The sequence below is a fragment of the Rhododendron vialii genome, chromosome 11a, assembly GCF_030253575.1.
Source record: "Rhododendron vialii isolate Sample 1 chromosome 11a, ASM3025357v1".
Classification (NCBI taxonomy): domain Eukaryota; kingdom Viridiplantae; phylum Streptophyta; class Magnoliopsida; order Ericales; family Ericaceae; genus Rhododendron; species Rhododendron vialii.
The window spans coordinates 20538967-20555780 of record NC_080567.1 but is presented as its reverse complement, the minus strand read 5'-3'; the positions used below and the strand labels follow the sequence as shown (position 1 = coordinate 20555780).

General features: G+C 37.3%; 1 protein-coding gene across 1 annotated transcript; it reads right to left on the bottom strand.

The window, feature by feature from the left end:
* Positions 1-7852: 7852 nt before the first annotated feature.
* On the bottom strand, positions 7853-12240 carry LOC131307393 (probable LRR receptor-like serine/threonine-protein kinase At3g47570). Its single transcript, XM_058333881.1, has 3 exons — positions 9563-12240; positions 8348-8735; positions 7853-8177 (listed from the first exon to the last, which is right to left on the bottom strand). Exons 1-2 carry the CDS (start codon positions 12222-12224, stop codon positions 8398-8400), a joined length of 3000 nt encoding a protein of 999 aa, XP_058189864.1. The 5' UTR covers positions 12225-12240; the 3' UTR covers positions 7853-8177; positions 8348-8397.
* Between the last annotated feature and the right edge of the window lie 4574 nt (positions 12241-16814).

The window sequence follows — 16814 nt, the reverse complement described above, 5'->3', positions numbered from 1 at the left end:
CTTGAGACTTGAATCATGTGTTGTTTGTGCTTCTGGAATTGGTTCGACTTTTGACTTGGTCGTTTTGTAGTTTATATTCATGTAGAACCACCAAATTACAGGAGACTTAAATGTCATTATGTCAAACTGTTGTTTGCCATTACTGAACAATTTTCACCTTTTAGAAGGCATTTTTTAGTTTGGTAAAGCATCTGTTCTCATGTTGAAAGGATGACATCATGCTCCCCAACAACTTAGCATAGAGGGCATCTTTCAAAATGAATAATGAGTTTTGGCCCTTTTTTTTTTCCTGTAAATGGACTTCCACCAAAATTTTCAAGTTCCTATGGGAGGGCATAGTGCTTAGTTTTACAGCGCACAAGATCTTTCATACCCGCCAGAGAGAATTTTCAAGTGTACTTATGGTAGTGGAATGCATCATCATGCAAGTCTAGATTGTGTAATCATAGGAAGTCTCCTTCTACTTGTTTTGGAAAACTCATACAAAGAATAGTCCACTTAGGAGTTCACTTATTCGTGTATGTGAAATGATGGCCATACTTATGGTTATGGATTGATTGATATTGCTCATTTGCTTACACATGCTAAAATAGAAAGGCATTCATAATCTACCCTTTTACCTGGCGAATAGCAGCTTTCCTTGCTCTGGTGAAGATTTACTCTCAATTTCCATTCCTCTTATTCAAAAGCGGGTTAGTGACTCCATAGTTTTTGAATTTCCGACTTACTCAGGCAGCAGAATTAGAAATTGAAGCATATCTGCTAGACAAATTTACATCAAAGATCAGTACCTTAAATTTGGAACGTGCGCACCGACTGAAAAGCAGAATTGTTTCAACTTTGAAGCTATATGAGTAGATTTGGCATGCTGCTATTCTACTTTCTTTCATCTATCCTTTTTGGAAATTTACAGGTCCTAAGAAACTTTTTAGTTTAATGTGGTCTAGCAAAACACAGTTTCAGTTCCAACTTTGTTCAATCTATGCTCTCATGCTTTTTCTGTTGAAGGAACTGTGTGTACAATTAGCAAATTAGTACTGATCGAGTTCTTTTTTGAGAAAAATTAGGCAAATAAACCAAATTTCATCTTCCATGGATGGACGTTGCTAAGATCATTTCATTTAGCAGCAACATTGCACCCATTGATTCCAATTGTAACTTTTTCCAACATTCCCATCCTAACCATCTACAGCATTAATCTTTTCCCCAAAACAAAATGCGCCCTCTTCAACGGGCATGATTCTCGTGCCTTGCACGAGGCAGGACCTAGTTTGTTAAAAAACTGGGACGAGTGATCCCCAAGAACAGTCCACTACTTCTTAATAAATTTCATTCCTTTCTTCTCCATTTTCCTCCACATTTCCATTTCTAATCCATCTATAACACCGTGCCTCTCACAGGACATCAATTCTGTTGCCTAATTTGTGAAATCAAGGCAACATTAGTTAGGGTTGCTGATGGTGCCCCCAATATTGAAGAAGAAGAAGCAGTCGCAGTCCAAAGTTCGTGCCAATAATTCCCTTCGGTAACTAGAAAGGTATAAAAAAAACTATCAGAGTGTCCTTAAAACTACTCTCCCCATCCCAATTTAAGTGTCTTCTACGGGAAATCGTGCATTTTAAGAAGTCAAAATTTTCACTCTAAATTTTCAAAATTAACCTTAAAAACTGTGAAGTCAATTATATGTATGAAAATCACTTATATCTTTCAATACGGATCTCAAAAAATATGTAATATGCATCTTGTTTGATAGATCTCAATTAGTTTTACTATACAAAGTTTTTAAAATCATGAAAAATATTATAAATTGAAAAATATTGTCAATCTAAAAATGACCCGAATATAAAAAAAAAACTGTTGTGTACTTTTTAGGGGTAAAATTGGAAGTTTGACATATTTTGATGTAGGACAAGATTCTGAAAGAATTTATTCTTATTTTTATGATTCATGAATTATAAAAATAAGAATATAAAATCTTGTGTAGAATTAGAATTTTATTTAATTATATTATTAGGACATCTTATTTGTGCTGCCTGTTTTGCACGTTTTTAAATTTCTTGTTTTTACAGGATTTAGGATTTCTTCTAGGAATTTTATTTCTTTTCCTTTTAGGATTTTATAAGTCTTTTATTTTATTTTATTTTCTTCTTTATAATTTCTTGACTAGCAAGAAATTGTCTTATCTAGCTAGATTCCAACCTAAGATAGGATTTCTCTACTAGTATAAATAAGAGTTGTAACCTATTCAATCATTCAACTTTTATATCAATTATATTCAGAGTTTCTCTCTCTTTTCCTTGTGTGCAAGGTTTGCTCGTGGACTCGAGTTGTTTATCTCATTTAAATTAGTACGCAACTAATCTCTTTGTTAATTCCGCTGCACGTCAAATGGTATTAGAGCCACGTTTTTCCTGGTTCAATGGCACCAAACACAGTTGAAGACACACCCATTGACGTTGTTCGTGGGAAATGATTTAACAGAACTCACACCAAGAGATTTGCCCATGGTCAATCTGTTAATCACAAAGTTGATAGGAACTACGTTGAGGGATTTGCCCACAACCAACCTATTAACCAAAACGTCTCCGAAGGATATTCTTATTACCAACTTAATAGTAAGGATGAATCTGAAGACAAGTTATTTGAGGATTATTATGGATATCAATTGAAGAAGCGACATTCAAGGTCTGGACGGTTTTATCGCACAGATGATGACTTTTCAACTTTTCAGGTAGAACCAACAATTCCTACTTTTCATTGGTATTGTCATTCTGAGAATTTTATTTATTGGTTTCGTAAAGTTTGATAAATTCTTTGAGTTTTACACGGATATTTCAAAAGAGAAGGATGTCAAATATGTGACTCATAAATTACCTGATTTCTACGTGGTGGGAACGGTTGCAGTCTGATAGACTGTGGCAATATAAACAACCCATTAGGACATGGCCCAGGATGAGATGATTGATGAGTGATAGATTTCTTCAGACAAATCATGGACAAATGTTGTATCAAGAGTATCGAAGGAAGGTTGAGTCAAAACATTCCTTCCAAGGTACTTTTGATTGGCAATATTTTTCACAAAGAGTTACAAGTTATTTGAGTAAATACCAAGCTTGTTCTGAAAGTCAACAAACTAGCCATGCTCTTTCAACTTCCAATTCGACACTTCTTAATTGCTATGATGGATATGAAATCGTAGAAGAGGAAGGAGATCGAGTTGAACTAGAGGATGTAATATTTGTTGAGCCTAACATCGAATAAACAGTGGAGGTCGATGTAGAATGCAGTCATTATGGGCACATTGAAGCTTACGGTAAAGAGAAATTTAACCTTGGTATTAGCGAAAAAGAGGAAACTATAACTGAAGTTGATAATAAAAAAATTGGTATCGATGTTGGTGATCAAGCTGTTGATGACCAAAATAATTGTCCATTGGAGGTGGTTGATACTATCAATGAGGAGATTTTGGTCAGTGACATTGGCGAAAGTAAATTGGTGTCAGAAAAAATAAATTCAAAAGATTTGGCTAACAATCATGTCAAAGCATACATCCACAAAATGGATTCAAACCATGATTGTGGGCAAAACAAAATTAATGATGCTAATTTTGTCAATTTTTTTGGAGTGCAACAATTTGATTGGGTTCCGAATGTTCATCTAGTGCATCTTGTCAACAAATTGAAGCAGGAAGAGAAAAGATCATTGCATGAACATTTTTCTGTGAATTATTTTTGGAAGGAAATCAAGAGGTTGAAGTATTCTAAATATCTGTTTCTTTGGTATGAAAGATGGCAGATTTCTAACGAGAACTCGAGGACGAGTTCTTTTGAAAAAAAGGAGACTGGTGTAGGATAAAATTCTGAAAGATTTTATTCTTATTTTTACGATTTCAGAATTATAAAAATAAGAATATTTAGAATTAGAATTTTATTTTAAAATTTATATTATTAGGAAATCTTATTTGTGCTGTCTGTTTTGCACATTTTTAATTTTTTTGTTTTAACAGGATTTGGAATTTCTTCTAGAAATTTTATTTCATTTCCTTTTACGATTTTATAAGTCTTTTATTTTATTTTATTTTCTTCTTTATAATTTCTTGACTAGCAAGAAATTGTCTTGTCTAGATTCCGACCTAAGATAGGATTTCTCTACTAGTATAAATAAGGGTTGTAACCTATTCAATTATTCAACTTTTACATCAATTATATTCAAAGTTTCTCTCTCCTTTCCTTGTGCGCAAGGTTTGCTGGTGGACTCGAGTTGTTTATCTTGTTTAGATTAGTACGCAACTTATCTCTTTGTTAATTCTGATGCGTCATTTTTAGAAAGTGGATGCTTATTTTGGGACATTCCAAAATAAAAATATGAACACTTAAATTGGCACGGAGGGAGTAAATTGTTTTCTCACATAAAGCAACCAAAATATCATAAAACTATTGTTTATCCATCTAGACATTTGTACTCTTATTTATGCTACAAATGTCAATCTCAATTTCATTAAAGTTTTAATGTGTAACTTGAAAAATCTAGAAGTATCCTTAAAACTATAAAGAATCAATCCCGAGTATCGGATACAGAAGGAAGTATCATATTGTTTGTGCCATAAATGGACCGCTCTTATCAAGGGGATCCGTCACCGAAAAAATATCTCCTGGAAAAGATATCTCCTGAAAACGGAGATCTCCTAAGACGGATATCTCCTGCCATGTCAGCATGATACCTCCTGAAAACGGATATCTCCTGTTATATATGTTAGCACGATACCTCCTGAAAACTAATATCTCGTGACACAGGTATCTCCTAACACATGGCGATACGTGATAGCATCTGCAACTCATCTAACTACTTCAAATTCATGGGGCTTAAATCAAGGAAGGTGGTTGAGATAATGGGGGATAATGGGCCCATTTTCTAGAAGGAGGAAGTTACAAAATAAGTGAACATGGGACATGTGTCACATAGAGAAGCCAGTCAAGATATATTTCGGGGCAGTTCTTCTATATTAATTCCTATGTGTAGGTAGGAATTAATATATTTTAGCTATAATCATGGGAAAATTAAGTGGTCCCACCCACTACCACATGTTGAAGTGGTCAAAGGAAGTTACAAAAGAGTGGGATATTTGACGGCTCAAATTTTATCTTCAATAGCAAATAAAGAGGGTGGACTTGGTCAAAGGGATGTATGGTGTAGAGACCCGTGTGATTTTAATTATTGAAATGTTTATTAAAGGCATAATTGGGAGAATATGGTTTATGTGGTGGTTATTTGAATTGTGGTTTGGAGCGATAAAATGAGAACTTGAGGGAGCGTGTGTGTGATTTAAAGATATAGGGGTATATATAGTGTGGGTGTGGGTGTAGAAGATTATTCTCTCTCCCTCTCTCTCTCTCTCTCTCTCTCTCTCTCTCTCTCTCTCTCTCTCTACCGTCCCTCTCTCCCTCTCTCCACCGATTCTCTCTCTCTCTCTTGCTCTCCCACAAAAACTTGCTCCATCACTCCAAAAACCTCAAGGATCAACCTCCATTCGACCTTCCAATCGCATTCTTGAGCTCGGAATTCCTTGGGTCAAGCTTGGAGGGAAGCTTTCTTCGATTTTGAAGTTTGAGGAGACTAAGGCTCGTTCAAATCGCTTGGATCTTGGTCATTGTTGCGAGGTAGGGACTTCTTTGCCTCTTTTATGTGTTTATATGTTGATTATGTGGAGGAATCGAGCCTTGATTGTCCTTGTTTGCTCTCTTGAATGCTATAAAAAATCTGCAGAAATCGCCCCAAAACGCGTAGGGATCGATCCTAAGTCATGGGGGATCGATCCCCATTTTGTTCTCTGGCCAGCAGCCTCAAGGATAGATCCCTAGTCATGGGGGGATCAATCCCCCTCTCCTCTGGACAGCTTTTGCTGTGTCGCGTTCTTTCGGCCGTACTGAGCCCCGAACACTTCTAAACCCTTTTGGACACCTCCTAACCTATCTCAAGCATGTTCAATTGATTTCTTATGATTAATCGATGTTACCCTTGTTCCGTTGGCCTTTCGTTAGTGAGGAACAAATAAGAGTTTACTTTATTAAAACCTCATTGAAATGCATCTTATTGATTGGTTGTTTACCTAGGAATGTTTGTGGCATATTTGTAGCATTGTTGGCATATCGTATGATGTTTCATGTAAGAATGTGATCATGGGGAAGTCTTAGCTTGAATATTGAATAAGAAAGTAGGTGTGTGAGTCGGAAGTTGAGATAAGGAGTCTCGTAATGCAAGGGGTGGTAATACGAAGACTCAAGTGGGTCTCGTAACGCAAGGATGGTAAAACGGTGATCCAAATTGTTAGGGCTCACTGTAACGCAAGGGGTGGAAAAACAGACAGCGGGGATTAATTTGTGATAGAGGGTCATGTAGTAATCGTTAGAATCGCTAGTAACTTGTGAACTACATGGTTAGTGGTGATAAAGGCCTGCTAAGGTTGCATCAAATGAATGTTGACATACTCTTGAGTTGATTGTTAGTCCATCCCTTAAGCTACGTTTTCTTGATTTCTTTCCGTTACACTTGTCATCATATATGCACATTGAATTGGTAAAAGATTTTTCTACTGGGCAAGTGTAACTCAACCTATTATTATTTTCAGGTTCAAATGCTGGACAATGACTTACATGCATCGTGTGCTTGGATGTGGAAAACTTTTGGAAGCTAACATTGTTTAGTTACTTAATCATCTTTGTAATGACTTTCTTTTGATAAAGATGCATTTGTAACTAATTCCTCTAGATTTCATTTTCACCAAATCATTTGTAACTTAAAAACTTGTTTGTACTTGTACTTAAGCTTATGTTGGGCCGGAGTGCCAATGTGGTATATCTTGAAACACGGGGACTTGGTTCGTAAATTAAACAGGTGGAAACCTCTTTTGGGGTATTATTTATACTATGCGAAGGTTTTATTTTCGAAAAAGATTATTTTTTTATGTTGAAAATCGAGGGCGTGACATATGGCAGCTTGGGAGAGTTTTTTGAGAAAGTGGGCAGAAGATGTGCATCATGGGGTCCAATTTTTTCTCAGCCCACTCAAAGAATTTGTTCCTATAAATACAAGAGTTGGATTATTTTTTAAGGGGGCCACAACCAAAAGCGCACAACAGCCATACATATCTTAGAATCTAGTTCAACCCTCTCATGGCTTTCGTGTTTTTTAGTTTAGTATCGTCCTATCCTATCTAGGTAGAAGAACTACTCCAAGTAGTTACTCCCTCTGTCCCTTATTTAGAGTCCAGTATTCTATTTTCGGTTGTCCTTTAATAAGTGTCCATTTTATAAAGTTAGTGGGTAAAAGTTGATGCATTGTCTACTTTGTCCCTAAAAGTAGATTCCATTTTGAAAAGTTAGAGAGTAAAAGTGTAATGATGATGGGTAAGTAGGGAAAGTGAAAGAAAAAGTTGATGTGAAAGGTATAATAATGATGTCTTTTTAATAAGTTGGAGTTACGAAATAAGACATTTAAAAAGGGGCGGAGGGAGTAGTTATTATTTGTTTTTTACTATCTCTTTCCATTCAATGAAAATAGTTTATTTCTCTCGCACTTTGCTAGTTAGTTTCTTGTTAGATTAGAAGTCCTCTTCATTCAGGCAAGAAAAAAGAACCATATGGTCATTTCTCCTTAGGATATGCACATGCAGCGCCTGAAAAAGGTTCAAATTAGGCGCAACATAAGCATCAACACTTGGAGCAATCTAGCTCCTGACATGCCCACAATATCTCCTGCACCCGCCAGGAGACATCTCACTCATCACACGCCAACTATTTGTTAAGGCTCTATTTCTCCTGCTTCTTGGAAAAAAGTGTTGCAACACATATACATATGCACAATCCGATAGGGATACAACTCCCTTATAGAAGTAATCCTTGAATTTCAACAACAGAATTAATAAGGAAAACAAGATCAAGAACTATAACGACATGCAATTTCAGAATAAAGAGAAATTAAGACTATAAGGTTGTTGTTCCATAGGGCAAAAGTCGACATCCTAAGCATGCAATCTCAATTGGAAACTTCCCACATGAACCGATGAACAACTATTACACATATTAAACACTTAAGATATATACTTCAAAGAAACCAGGTTCTCGACTGGCTGTTGGAGCAGCATATTGCGGAGGTACCATTATTGGAAGGCATTGGTAGTCCTGTATAGTGGACATAAAGGCACACAAGTGCTTTAGTTGACTTGCTCAAACTCATCTTTGCTACATGAACTGATTGGAACAAAAGGGAAAGAGCAAGAGAAACGAAAACGTTGTAATGAGAAAAAAAGTAATTGAGATCTATTAGTAGGTGAAAAGAGTGGGGCACACACCTTTGGTTTTGATGTTGCAAATTCAACTTTCCAATGTTTCTACACTTCGTTCACCCAAGTATTTTTTTTTTTATCTTACACAATTTGCTCACGACGGTTCCCATCTCCATGCGATCTCTTGGCGATTTCGATGAACATGCAACTCCAATTGTCATAATGGAAATCATGCAATCGTTGATCCAACTTCCATTGTTGTGCTCCAGTTGGATGGAGGGATCGACAATATCCATCACTCGTTTTGGCAAAGCATTCTTAACGAAGTTATGAAGATTTAGATGATCTTGAAACAAACTATCAGTTGGTCTTTTGCCAGTAAACATCTCCAGTAGAAGAATGCCAAAGCTATATACATCCCCATAGGTGGAAGCCATGTCACCCATGCCATACTCTGCAGATTGATTCAGTTGTTAGTCTATTTTAGTGTGGAAAGTGAATCTAATTGGATGGCATGGTTCTAAACTTTTGATCCATATAGAAAATGCATGCAATAATCTGTGTAGCTAGATGGTATTTATGGATATCTGCTACTTAATATGGTGGTTATTGATTGATGGGGAGAACTTAGGACACTTCGAAGATAGCTACTATCAAATCATTGCGGAAATGTCAAATAGGACGATATAATTTTTTAACCATTTTTTTAATAGATTTTACACAGTTATGGATTTTTCTTTTCAATATGCAAAAGATTATTATGTAAAGCTTCTAACACAAAAAAAACAACATATCGAAATAATTAGGCTTCTTTTCAAAATGTTTGCTTTTTACAAAAAAAAAAAAAAAAACAGAGCCGTAAAGTTCCCATTTGGTAACTTGGCCCTTAATCCTTGGTTTTCTGGGCAAACAAGGGGTATTTTTGATAACTTTGCCCTTAATCCTGATGTCCTCAAATCCCAGGACTATCTATCCCACCTCCCCCCCCTCCCAAGACTATTTTATCAAAAATGACTAATAATCTGGTTGGGATTATTAGTACCGGGATTAAAGTTTACACAAACACGAGACTAAAGTGGATGGGGGAGTTAATAGTCTAATCCTACATCTATTCCCCCTATCAAACAGGGCCTAAAACATTAAGGATATCAGAGTATATATAGAAAGGCATGGAGTTTGCATTGGCGAATGCTTCAAATGAAAGGATAAACATTTGTAGGGGTCCACAAGTTTACACAAAACCAAGCTTTATAGCTTTATAGTTGATTGAAGATTTTGTACCTGGAGTGATGTAGCCTATTGTTCCCCTTATTGCGCTTGAATTGCTTTGATGTTGCGGTACATTTGTTGAGGTTGCAGAAATAATGTTTGCTAACCCGAAATCTCCGACGTGGGCAACCATTGTATCATCCAAAAGGACATTACTTGGCTTTAGATCTCCATGAATGATTGTAGACTCACAACCACAATGAAGATACTCAAGTGCAGAAGCAACATCAATAGAAATGTCCAGCCTCTGGATGGCTTTCAGGTATTCATGCTCCCCAACTCCATTATGATGCAACCATCCATCTAGTGTTCCATTTGCCATGAATTCATATACTATAGCTTTGAATTCATTACCATGGAAGTCTATGCTAGAACATGCACTTAATACCTTCAAAAGATTTCGATGCCTTATGGTTTGAAGTGCTTTGCATTCTAACATGAAGCTCTTTAAAGCTCCCCTGAGTTGAAGATTGAGCACTTTCACTGCCACAATAATTTGGTCTTGATCAAGAATTCCTTTATATACAGAAGCGTAATTCCCAATGCCAAGTAGATTAGCCTCAGAAAATCCATTGGTGGCTTTGAGAAGATCTGCATACGAAACTCTCAAAATTTGGTGTTCAAAAGATGGCTTAGAAGAGGCTTCCTTCCTTGAGACACGTCGATGGCGACAAAACATAAACAAGCTAACTGCCAAAGTCGAACATAACACAAGAGCAACCACCACATATAGTATTATCTTTGTTCTGTATGATAGTTTGTTTCTCTTGGACGTTGAGGATGGGCAAGGAGGAAGATTTAAGTCAGCAACGCCTCCACACAGATCATCCATTCCAACAATTGAAATCGCGCTCGCATTCCGAAAAACTCCTTGTATTGGAACTTCACGCAACAAATTAAAAGACAGATTCAGTTTTTCTAGTGCAAGCTCACCAATATAACTAGGGATCAACCCCGTTAAATTGTTGCGGGAAAGGTCCAACTCTCGTAAACCCCTAAGCGTGCTCAAACTTTGAGGTATCTCACCTTCAAATGAATTTCCTTCCAAATGAAGCACTTCCAAGCTCAAACATCCACTCAAGGGATTTGGAATAGACCCTGATAACCTATTATTGGACACATCAAACTCTCCGAGGTTTTTCAAAGACCCGACTTCTAATGGAAGAGAACCAGTCAACAAATTATAGCTCAAATTGAAAGAAATCGAAATCGATGAGAGATTCATGATTTCGAGAGGTATTGAACCATATAGATTATTATGAGAAAGATCTAATTCTAACAACTGTTGACAGTTGCCCAGACTCAAAGGTATGCTTCCACGGATGTTATTTTGCCCCAAGTAGAGACGATTCAATGCACTTAAATTACCAATTGAAGAAGGCAGTTTTGTGAATTTGTTCATGTGTAAATACAGTAAATTCAACTTATGAAATCTACCAATGGTGTCGGGAACATGGCCGGAAAAATAATTGGATGCTAAAAGCAAGACAGTGAGATTGAGGAGGTTTCCGATACCCAAAGGAATACTTCCATGTAGTTGATTCCCCTGCAGAGACATGATTCTTAGATCCATAGAGAGATTGGCTACGGAGTTGGGCAATAAACCTTTGAGAAGATTCCATTCAACAAGAAGAATTTTCAATTTGGTGCAATTTGTTAGAGATGAGATAAAAGAAATGTCATCCTCCAACTGATTGAACTGGAAGTTCATCACTTGAAGACTAAAATGACCTCCAAGATCTTTTGGCATCAGCCCGATGAAGTCATTCAAACCAAAGTTTATATGTTCAAGACCGGAAGCATTAGACAACGAAGTAGAAATCATCCCTGTGAAAGAATTATTACCAAAGCCCAGAAACCGAAGATTAGGAAGTTTTGACCCTAAATCAGGAGGAATATTTCCTTCAAGGCGGTTAGACATTACTGAGAATATAGTGAGAGTGGAGATGTTGTATATGCTAGAAGGAATCTTTCCAGACAACTTGTTATCCCCGACACTGAGATACGTCAATCGCCGAAGCTTAGCAATACCCTCTGGAATCTCTCCCTGCAAATTGCATTCCTGAAAAGAAAGCCCGTCAAGTAATGAGAGGTTACCAATGGAAGGAGGGATGGTTCCTGAAATTTTGTTTCCATAGAGGATTAAAGCTTGAAGCTTGGGCAAAGAGTCCCCTAGCTGAGTTGGGATGTTTCCACTCAGGTGGTTATTACCCAAGAGCAAGTACTCAAGATGCGAGCAGCGTGACAGGTTCTTGGGTAGTCCACCGCCAAACGAGTTGTTGCTGAGGTCTATGTGTCGAAGGCGAAATAAACGACCGATCTCCTCCGGGATCGGGCCGTGGAAGTTGTTGTCTGAAAGAATGATTCTCCTCAGGAAGCTGAGGTTTCCTATTTGAGGAGAGAGTGATCCGACAAGGCCTTCGTATGTTAAGTTCAACTTCACGACTCTATCGGGATGCCGGCGGCTGCACATAATGCCGTGCCAGTCGCAGTAGTGGACAGAATCATTCCAAGAACTGAGGGCACCAAAAGAGGCTTGATCATCTATGGCAGCCTTGAAGGCTAACAAAGCAAGTCGATCAGTTTCATTTGTTCTCATGGCAAGAGTGGAGGGTGCGTTGCACCACCACACAATTAGGGCAGTGTAGAGCACAAGAAGAAACCACTTTGCCATGATTCTGATTTTGATTTTCTGTTAGGGGAATCAATCAGACATATTTCAAGGTGGTGTTTTATAGTATGAAAATGTCTCTTTAACGTTTACAAGGCGGCAAGTGGGAATCAGAAATTTTTGTAGTCTGGAATCAAGTCAAGTCTTCTACATAACAAATAAAGTTAATTAGCAGTTAGATATCAGGAAATTAGTATGTTAGATATTTTGGCACTTTCCGGGGTTGTCCAAAACCTCCATTGGTGTCTTTGCTATATCGACTCCGTTTGATTGTAATGGGTAGGTTCGTAGTGGGTAGTTACTCGCTCGATGCTCCTTCCATTATTTATGCCAAGTTGACCGCTGCGACAAATTGATCCGGTTGCGTGAGAGGTAACGGCATTACACACATCACATCATGCATATTATTTCCTAGATAAGAAATTTTATTCCTGCCCGTTTTCCTATCCGGTAAATCTCTCCGAAAATTCGTTTTCCATATATATATATATCATTATCGTTACGAGAGGTTCTTTCTAGAGCAGTAAAACACAAAGAATATTGCACGTTTGCCTTTCCAAAAATTCTGTGAGAATTTGCTTCCCATATTTGCATCATTAAATGATTTTCGTTTGAGAGCAAATATGAGTATAAAAAGGGTTAATCAACCATAGAGTAAGATTGACCACGAGAGAGTTATTTTGTTTGGCAGCAACCCTTGTTGTTCATTTGAAAAAATACAGAGAGGCGCGAAAGTTTTTTTTTTTTTTTGCTTATAAAAAGGAAAGAAAAGGTTGCACGGGTTTTTGGGTTTTTGGTGAAGGCAAGATTGATAGGTTTCCTGGCAGCCCACTCTTTGCCCGTTCATGCATATTCGAACTTTTTTTTTTGGGTTGTTTAGATCACGCTACTCATCATATCATTCATCCGTTCACTGTTCGTGATTTTTTTGGTGCCGTTTGCTGCTGTGACCGAATCTTTGGGAGATTGATTCGGAGCCGGTTGAATCCGGAGATCGGGCGTGAAGTCCGTGGTGCATCTATTGGATCTTGAAGAAGCTTTGGGAGCATCGGAGATTGGCGAGAATAGGTAAAGGCTTGGGTAAGGTTTTTGCTATTTCGCAATTTGTACTTCTTTTCGATTAATAGAATAAAGCAGTAGTGTTAGGCCGTGGTTTTGGCTTAGGGTTATTTAGGACTCTAAGTTTTTCCACGTAAATCGTGCGTCTCTTGTTACAATTTTTATTCTACTGCAGTACTTTATTTTTGGTTTGGATTAATCGAGATAATCAACCCGTTTATATATCTTTATTAATTTTTAAATCTAAAAATTGGTTTTTTTTATTAAAACTCCTATTTACCCCCCCTCTAGGAGTAGATTGAAAGCTTCCGCATAATTTCATAGTAGTTAGAAAAGAAAACAGTTATTAGTAACTCAGTCCTTTGAAATTGTTTCTTCTACAAAGCACTGAAAATTGATCGTTTTAAAATCGTGCTTTGGACAATATAAATTTTAGGAGCAAAGGGAAAAATAGGGGTGTCGAACCTGAGAGACTTTGAACAAATTACAATTTTGGAAAATTGATTTCTACACTAATTAATTGGTGTTTTGAGGTGTGGACTAGTTTAAAGAAAATTAAAGATTTTCAGATTTCTTCAATAAATAAATGGAAGTTTAAGGTGTTGGGTCCACCGCTAGTCTTGTTACAAGGAAATTTATAATCTTTGTATCAATCTCATGATTTAATATCTTCATGTGACCATGACATATTATTCAGCGGCAGAAGCTAAGGATACTGGGAAAACAAAATGGAAACAGAAGTTGGTTGAAGATACGTTGGACATTCCGAAATCAAAGAAAAGAGGTGGAAGGAAGAAGCAAAAATGTGTTATGTTGAGGTTGGCAGCAGCAGCAGCCGTATTTTCATTTGAAGAATATAATAATAGGAATAGAATCATTCTCAACGAGGCTCGAGCAGTTTGGGACTTCGAGAAAACTCTAGGTATGGGCTATGATGGTTAGGAGGAGCTAGGATGTGATCAGGAGGATTGTTCGAATTGAGGAAATTGATGAGGAGCGTTAAGAGCCATGTTGACTTCGGATTAATGTTTACTGGTTTTTTTTTTGGCCATACTTTAGGAGAATGTTAGGAGATGTTAGTGTTAGGGGAGAAGGGGGAGGTGGGGTTTGAACCGCCGACCTCATGTTTTTTTTTACCTTGGTCGGCATTTCACCAATCTTTGGTCGTTATTTTCTCTTTGGGTCCCGGCGGCATTTTATCATCGGTGTGTAAGATTGCCATTTTTTGATTATCTCTTTGCGCAGTTGTAATGCCTCATGCTTAAGATCCTTTAAATCTTTGTAATTTGAAACTAATAAAATCTCTTTTGCTCTTTAAAAAAGAAATGTTATACTATGGCTACAAGCTATAATAATATCTTCAAAAGCAATTATGTAAACTTGAGAGTTTGGCACGAATCATGTTCAACTTATCGTTACAACAACCCCATAATCTTTGAGTACAACTCATCTTACTCACATGTACATATGGCATGAATTTTGATTGTACATGATAAGATCTTGAATGATTTATGTAAGGACCCGTATTTTTTTTGGATTTTATTTAAAAGTTTTATAAATGTTAGAAATTGAAGAAAATATGAAATTTATTGGGTTTATTTGATTTGGGGTCAATGTGTTAGGATTGCTATTTGAGGGAGTGCAAGTGTGATTTGTGTGGGTGCTAGTATATAAGTGTGGGTGTGTGTGTAGGAGAACAAATTCTCCCATCTCACTCTCTCTCTTCTCCCGATCTATCTCTCTCTCGGCTCTCTCTCTCTCTCACTCCCTTGCTCTCTCACCCAAAATTCCAACAAGAACACCACTAAGATCCACCTCCATTCCACCCTCAACCGTAGTCTTGAGTTTAAATTTTGTGGGTTTCGCTCGGAGGAGGAGTATTCGGTTGATTTCGAAGTTTGGAGAGCTAGGGCTTCCTCAAATCGCGTGGGTTTCGATCCTTAACTTGAGGTAGGGATTTCTTACTCTTGTTATGAGTTTATGTGATGATTATGTGCCTAAATCGTGCCTTAGTTTATTGGATTTTGAGTTTGTGCTCGTTCTTGATTTTTCTGCAAAATCGTCCACTGTAATGCAGTGGTATCAATACCTACTTTTTGAAGTATCAATACCTTGATCTCGGATTGCTCTCTGGATTGGTTTGGTACCAATACCTACTTTTTGAGGTATTGATACCAATGACTAAGAAAAACTGTGTTGAACTCTATTGATCTTTCGTTGATTGTATTGACTCCCGAACACTTCTAACACTCCCCAATCACATTCTAATCATCTCTAAACTCGATTACTTAGGTTCCAATGATTCATTGATCGTTCCAACCCCTGCGATACTCTTTAAAGGTAATCTTAATGCTGTTATAAATGGAAAATGAGCCGTAAGGTTGTTTAGGTGTACCGTAGGTTATCCGAGACGTTGTGATGAGTGTGATGGGTAGTCGCGAGTTTGTCTAATGATCCGAAAGGTAACTTAGTAACTCGTACCCTTGTGATTTCATCTCGTTGATCACCCTAAACTCCTTGAGCCCTCGTTTTATGGGATTCTAGTAAAGAGGCTAGTGGTTAGCGAGTCGTGAAGTTACTTATGAGTTTAGCACGTTGTGTAGAATGTGGTGTTATACTTAGGAAAAAAGGTGTGAACTTATGTTTTTATTGATTTATGACATGGTTGATTGTTTGTAATAAAATAGGATGTGAATGAATGTTTGAGGTTACGGATATGACGAAAACTTGACACTACGGGTATCACCACTCGATGGTGAGACGACCGCAATCGACACTACGGGTATCACCATGGACATTCGGTGAGACGACCGGACCACGCAAATGAACGGGTATCACCATGGACATTTGGTGAGATGACCGGAAACGAGCGATACATGCGAAAACCTCGGATGTTATGATATGAGATTATCGGAAAAAGAGAGAAAGATTGGTTTTTACTAGATTGGATTGTTCGGAAGGGAAAAGGATTTTTCTATTAAAAACCCTCCGGCTTTTCTTGAGCGAATCAACGGTTTCCGGTATTCATGCACAGAATCAACGGACTCTGGCAATTCAAGCTCGAATCAGCGGAGTTTGACCACTATAGGTCACGTATTTCCATATATTATACCTATTTGAAAACAAAGGAGATTTGTTGATAAAATGAGGAATGAGGAAGATTGTGAAATGAGAAAGAATGTGGAAACATACCTGATGCGATGAAATGGTTGAGAAACCAAATGTTGATTATTTTTGATTGATGTGAGAATGCTAGTTGTCACGTCCTCAATTTTTTTAACATAATTATAAATGATTTTCATAAATAAGACCTCACAATTGTTTCGTACAATACCCAAAAGAGTCCAGTATTCTCATTTCCATAATTGCATTTCAAAGTCCAATAGTTCCCAAAATATTACATCATTGGCTCAACGGCCCAAATTAACTTAAGTATCAAGTATCAAGAGAGTTGAGAGTTTACAAATATTCCTTAATCAAAGAATCACAACTTAAGTTACAAATACATCTTTCAAAATAAATTTTCACAGATGA

Excerpts from the sequence above, each read along its gene's own strand:
- LOC131307393 (XM_058333881.1), bottom strand. The coding sequence starts at position 12,224 with ATGGCAAAGTGGTTTCTTCTTGTGCTCTACACTGCCCTAATTGTGTGG. Across the intron at positions 8,736-9,562 it reads AATAGGCTACATCACTCCAG|AGTATGGCATGGGTGACATG; the intron begins GTACAAAATCTT and ends ATCAATCTGCAG.